General features: G+C 36.8%; 1 protein-coding gene across 1 annotated transcript; it reads right to left on the bottom strand.

Annotated features, from left to right (window-relative positions):
• Positions 1-209: 209 nt before the first annotated feature.
• Positions 210-1,322, bottom strand: LOC113338825 (ankyrin repeat-containing protein ITN1-like). Its single transcript, XM_026584219.1, has 2 exons — positions 1,042-1,322; positions 210-892 (listed from the first exon to the last, which is right to left on the bottom strand). Exons 1-2 carry the CDS (start codon positions 1,279-1,281, stop codon positions 281-283), a joined length of 852 nt encoding a protein of 283 aa, XP_026440004.1. The 5' UTR covers positions 1,282-1,322; the 3' UTR covers positions 210-280.
• Between the last annotated feature and the right edge of the window lie 5,006 nt (positions 1,323-6,328).

Raw genomic sequence — 6,328 nt, 5'->3', positions numbered from 1 at the left:
CCACTACCTATATAATGGAAAAAACAAACATGTTGTAAGAGATTTTGCTAAGGTGGATAAAAATACTTATCTTTCAAATTTGCCATCACTTGCTGCTGGTATAAGACATCTTCAAAATCCTTGAACAAAAGCGACATTCCTTCAGTATGTAAGCAAACAAATTTAACAAATAACTGAGTTAATAAAGCATTAAAATCAATCACATCAGTTGCGTAGCTCCGGGTGCTTCCTAGCACATAGCAAAAACCCCTGAATTTCTTGATAACTACACACAATCTTTTCATTGATTACGAAAGGTGCTAGGCCAATATGTAGAACTAACCATTTCAACAAGCAATGGAGATTGTAACAAGGCGAACAAGGTCACCGGAACGCAACCAAATAAAGTTATAGGTATAAGAATCCATGCTAATTTATGCCCGAGGACGATGCTTAGCGTTGCACCGAAAGCTACCATGGTTGCCGCTATAGAGAAGAAAAGAGTTCCAAGACCGATTATCAACTTTGTGGGCAAAGAAGTTAGAAAATCCTCTTCTGCGTAGCGTGAAGTTAATATGGCCAAGAACATAAGAACTGATGTGATAGAAGAAAAGAGAGCTAAGGCATCTGCTACAGCAAACACCAAGAACGGAATATTATTTAAGAAAATTGGGATGCCTTTGTTACTATCACTGCCATCACTAAAATTTCCACCAGGTACTGTAAATGCTGCAGCAAACACAACTGTCGCAATAAGAGCAGCTACCACCATGCATGAACTAGAGGTGCCTTTCATCCATTCTTCTCCATCCTTCCTCAATTTATCATGTTCCTTGGTAAACAAGTATTGAGCTGTATTTCCATCTTTATTTCTCACCAGCCTGTTAGTCTTTCCTACCATTTTTTCCATCCCCTGAACGTAAGGAGATGAGTTATTCTTAAGAACAAGCAGCCAAGCTCATGCTTTGGAAAATTTCAGCCAGCAAAAATGAATATATAAGGACATCAAAGCTAGCATTAAGGAGACCATCCCCCAATTTAAAAACCTTCCTGAAGGCATACCTTAAAAAACTGCATCTCTCTTTGCATCTGAAAAGCTGCACCAGAGATAAAACTAAGTTGAGTAGAAGACGCTAACTTGGCAGCAAAATGCAAGACTCCGTTACCATGTGTGTCTCCTCTGGAAAGAAGTTCATTCTTATCATCCTCATCACTAGTTTCACATATGAGATTTAAAATCTTTTCATTTCGTTCCTCAATTGCAATTTGTATCAATGTTTGATTATTTGTTTGAATCCACATTAAATCGGGAAATCTGAACAGGCATTCCTCCACTATTTCAGTTGTTCCATCCTTTATAGCAGTCTTCAAGATGGAGGAATTTTCAAAGAAGCTTAATGCTTGAGTTTTGGTTGTCATTCGCTTCAGCTGTGCAATCATATCTTTAACCAACGTGGCTGCTTCTTCGTGTACCAACTTCTGTGCATATAATTCTTTGATACAAGGGACTGCAAAATAGAATATAAATAAAATGAGAGCAATTTACAACAATGAACGTCTACTATCACCAAACAAAATGTCATCAAACCTCGAGTTATTAAGTGGTTATGGATGTTGGTCAAAAACTCAGCAAAAATTCCTCCATCGACCATTAAGCACTCGGACGGATTCTCCACGTCTCCCATGGTTCCATACCGACTTGGAATACTCATGTCTACTTGAATCACTATTATAATCAATGCAGACATAAGAGTTTCCATATATTTTAATTTTAAAAACATCAACCAAGCATCAACAACAGAAATAGATTATAGGAGTGATGGATATACTAACATGAGTATATGCTGCGTTGCCAAAACTTTAGTTTACTCCCACTTCTAAAAGCAAATGGCCTTTTAGCAACCGCTTCTAATGGCAAAATCTGAAGGTTCTTTGTTTTTTCGATAACCAATTTGGGATATCTTCTGAAGAGAAACAATGCAATATCTACATAAAAAAGAAGTAACAATAAATTGTAAATAACAAAAAACAATCTCTGATCATCTGGTGAAGTATGGAAGGTAGTTGATAAATCCCCATGAGGTTTTTGTACCTACCGTAGAAATTGGCTTTTATTAAATCACACAGCAATGAAGCACCCTCAGGACCAGAAAAGGGACTTGGTTCCTCGTCTCTGGTAACACAGCAAAGATACTCGATTATCTCTTTTTGTCCACGCGAGGCAGATAGTGTAGCTGTACAGAGTGGTACTTCATCCTGTTTGTTACGTATTTGTGTCACATTGGGATTTTTATTCACTATAGCCTCAGCAATTTTCTTATTTCCTTCTCTAGCTGCAATGTGAAGTGCTGTACTGCCGAATACACTTTCCTGCAATTCAAGTGGTTCAGGTGGCATGAGCTTTATAAGTTCCTCCGAAAATATCCACTTCTTTTTATCTACAGCTACAAGTAGAGCAGTATCCGACTCAGTTGTGATTACTGCACTTAATGATCCTGGATCTTTTTCGAACAACTCTTTAGCTCTTGTCCAATTTCCTGTTTCTGCTGCTCTGTAAAGCGGCAAGTATTTACTTAGAGCAACATGAGTACCTTCAAAGCCATATAAAACAACAAATAAATCTACTCGAAGTCATAGAATAATTTAATTTGCAATTTTAAAATGAAAATTAAAACGGAACATAGATGGGTGAGAACGGGGTATATATGATACCGTGATCATGAATAATTGACGGTCAACTGAGCTCATAATGGACTTTAAAATAAAAATAGTAAAGTACTGAACTCACTAGAATTTGGCTGAAGATTGGGGGAACCCATTTTGGAAATTCCAGTGGAGTCGCTTACAGTAGACAGTTGTGGTGTTAACAGTGGATGTAGGACCTCATTCATAATGTCTTCTTCTATATCCTCCTGGGTACTTTTGTTGTCGATGTATCTATCTTGATGATCAGGTTCCTCTTCACTTGACTCAAGTGTAGCTTCATCTGCAGTAGAAAAAAGAGGAGTAATCAAACGAACAACAATACCGAGTAAAGCGAATTAAGATAATCATCAGTTAAACGGAAGATTGATGTGCCAGTCATATATACAGAACCAACAACAGATTAGTTTTTAAGTACGTATCCATACCTTCTTCGCAATCTGATTGTGGGAGGATAGCCAAATTCTGTTCCCTAAATAGTTCAAGATTACCTAGATCATCATCATCAATGATGTCAACTTTTTCTACAAATTTAGAATTTTTGTCTAGTGTTTGCATAAGTTTGGTTATACTACTAGTTAATTCCCCTAATTGACGCTGATTTTGTGCTTGGTACATCTCTAGTTGACGCTGATTTTGGGTTTGATACTGAACGAGAAAGGAATGCTGAGTTTGTGTTTGACATTCAATGATCCTGCAAAATCTTGATTCTAAGGATTCACTTTCAGCTGGAACTCCTAGCTCTATAGACATGGTTTTTGCGTATTTGAGACTATGAATTGTGTGTGTCTCGACAATGGATAACTTATTAGGTCTAGCTAAAGCCGATGAGTCTAGTTTGGATAATTATTGGTCTGTTGTAAACTTTTAAGAGGAAAAAGAAATGCTAAGGGGAGTGCAGGCAGGCGACATTTATCTACCCCCTCGCTGTATTTGTTGTTTGTCGTCCAAAAGTAGTATAGTGTGGAATACTATATTTAACAATACCAGAATCTTTTTTTAATTTTTTGGTTGGTAAAACAGCAGAATCTTCCCATTGGAAAATATTAAAAGTTGCAGAGTATGTGGAATCATCTGGCAGATAACTCAAATATTTTTTTGATGTACCTAACCACTCTTAACGTATTGATAAAAATATTCTTACCTCCACCACAGAATCAATCTTAATCTAACATTTCCCTTGTCATTGTGATCGCTGTCATTTATTTGATTTTAAGGATTAAATAAGAACTCATTGTAACTACTGGATTTCCAGTAGTACACCTAGAAAGAAAAATAATCAAGATCTAAGACATGATAAAGTAATATGAACCAAGAAATTTTTATTGATGAATTCTAAGGAAACAAAATACAAGTTCTTGAACACAAGGAAATCCTAATCTCACTCTCTTAATATGACTACCTTCCCTTTGAGAGATGAGGTATTGAGATAGGGCGAGACTACTAGTTTTCATATTTTCTATAACCGTATCAAAATCATCACCGATCAAACCTTGAAGACGAGAGCGAATTTTCTTTTCATCTTGAGAAAGAGAAGACTTTTCCTTCATAAAAATATCGTGATACCCCTCTAGTTGTGTATATTCTTCTCGAAGTACATTCATCTTCACAGTTAAATTTATCTTGCTCTGAATAATCTTCTCCTTATCCAAAGATAATTTCTTCGTGTACTCATCATGATGATTTCTTAGCACGCAAAGGGACTCTTCTTGATCGTCACAAATCTTCTGGAGAATAAGATATTGACGCGAAAACATCACCTCTTTCTTTAAAGAAGACCGCCTCTCTGCGGCCAAAACCTGATTCTCATCTGATAAAGTTTGATATCTTAAATCAACACTATACAACATTCGAGACAGATATGATACTTGGAGATCCAGAAATTCATTCTGATTAGATAAGCAAAGATTCTCATTTTTCAGATTCTCAATATGATCAAGCGAATATGAATGATTATTAAATAATTGATCTATTTGATTCTGCAATTTCTCATTGTCCGCACGAGCATCTTCAGCAGCATACTGATAATTAAATTTCTCCATAACACGCGTCTGATTTAAGTCTTAACAAACGCACGAAGATACTCAAGATATAAATACATGCATCTCTTAAACAATTGATAAGGTAGACAAAGAAGGGATAAACACACAAAATAAAAGCTCCCCTTAAATAATTGACAAGATAGAGGTAAACATACCTCTGAGTTCTTGATTCTTGTTGCGAAGATTTTCGCAATCAAGGGTTGCATCTTGGAGCTCACGTTCTAATTTACCAAGATCCTCCTTTAATTTGGTGTTCTGGTGAGAAAGTTCCAGAATGGTATTGCAAGATTCAGAAAATCCTTCAGCTTGGACTATGCGGCGACGAGATTCCTAAAGAAGAAATAAAGTAAGAATAAAAATATGATAAAGTAGTATGAATAGAAAAGACTAAGCAAAAGAGTATATACCAAGAGGTCGAGAGCAAGATGGACGCTAGGATCAAGCTGCAATAAGATCTCATTCCTATTTGATCTGCTCTGATGGAGAATCGCATAACAACTTGGATAAAACATCACAAACGCGAAGCTTAACAAGATCATTAATAGATAAGTGAGCAGCACTGACGATATCTGACAAATATTGAGAAGCAGAATTTACTCCCTTCAAAAAATCCTTATCAGCAGAGGCAAACTCCAAAAAGGGAGAAATGACCTTAGAAAAAGAAGGAGCAGATGCAAAAGAGGCAATATCCTTTAAAACGGGAACGATAATATTCTCCGTGGATGCGAGAATATTAAGGAACATTCACAAAAGTAGAAACAGTCTTATCCACCACTGGCGCGGATACATTCTCAGAAGAAAAGATAGTGGAATTATCAACCAAGGTAGCTTCCTTGAGAGCGAGATTTTCCTTTGGAAGAGTGGTGACAACCAAGGGAAATGAGGCCAGACAACAATATCTTCATGAGGGTTAACATCTATCGAAAGAGAGGAAGCATCCACGTCTGCTTGAATAACGACATCTCTCGCAAGAATACTAGCAACATCATCGGAAGGAACCCGTTGTTGAGAATGTGGTTGATAGTCGAGCGCTGGAATGGAAAGAGAAGTGTTGACTGTAGGAGCTTTGCGAACCCTCTTAATTTCTTCTTCTCGCGAACAATCTCGCACTCGGTATCCTTCGCAGAACAACGCAGATAAGAAACAAAGGCAACAATATTGTTTAAAAGAAAAGAAGATATTTCTTACTACCTTTTGATGCGAAGGCTTCCTATTGAGAGCTTCATCATTTTTGGAACCCAAAACAGATCTAGGGTTTGCAACTGTAACACGAAGACTACCAGTGGAGGAGGAACTTTTGCTGCAACATAACCAGTATGGGAATAAGAACATTGACAGATCAACAATGGCAATCAAAAATTTAAAAGAAGGAAAAACAAAATAGCAGTGTTAACAGAGTACATGAACCTTGAATGGGAATCCATAAAATCAGAGAAGGACGATATATATGAAAGAGGACTTCGGGAAGATGAAGATAAGAATTTGCAGGGAAAAATGAGATGAAACTTTGCAGAGAAAATGAAGATCAAAAAAAGAAAAGAAAAATTGTCTCTCCTCACTCTAACCGTTAAATAGAGAAGAAAGGTTGTTGGTTAAATCGAGAC

This window comes from Papaver somniferum, chromosome 1, assembly GCF_003573695.1.
Source record: "Papaver somniferum cultivar HN1 chromosome 1, ASM357369v1, whole genome shotgun sequence".
In the NCBI taxonomy this organism is placed as follows: Eukaryota; Viridiplantae; Streptophyta; class Magnoliopsida; order Ranunculales; family Papaveraceae; genus Papaver; species Papaver somniferum.
Note: the sequence above shows the minus strand (reverse complement) of the source record. Positions and strands in the feature narration are given on the sequence as shown.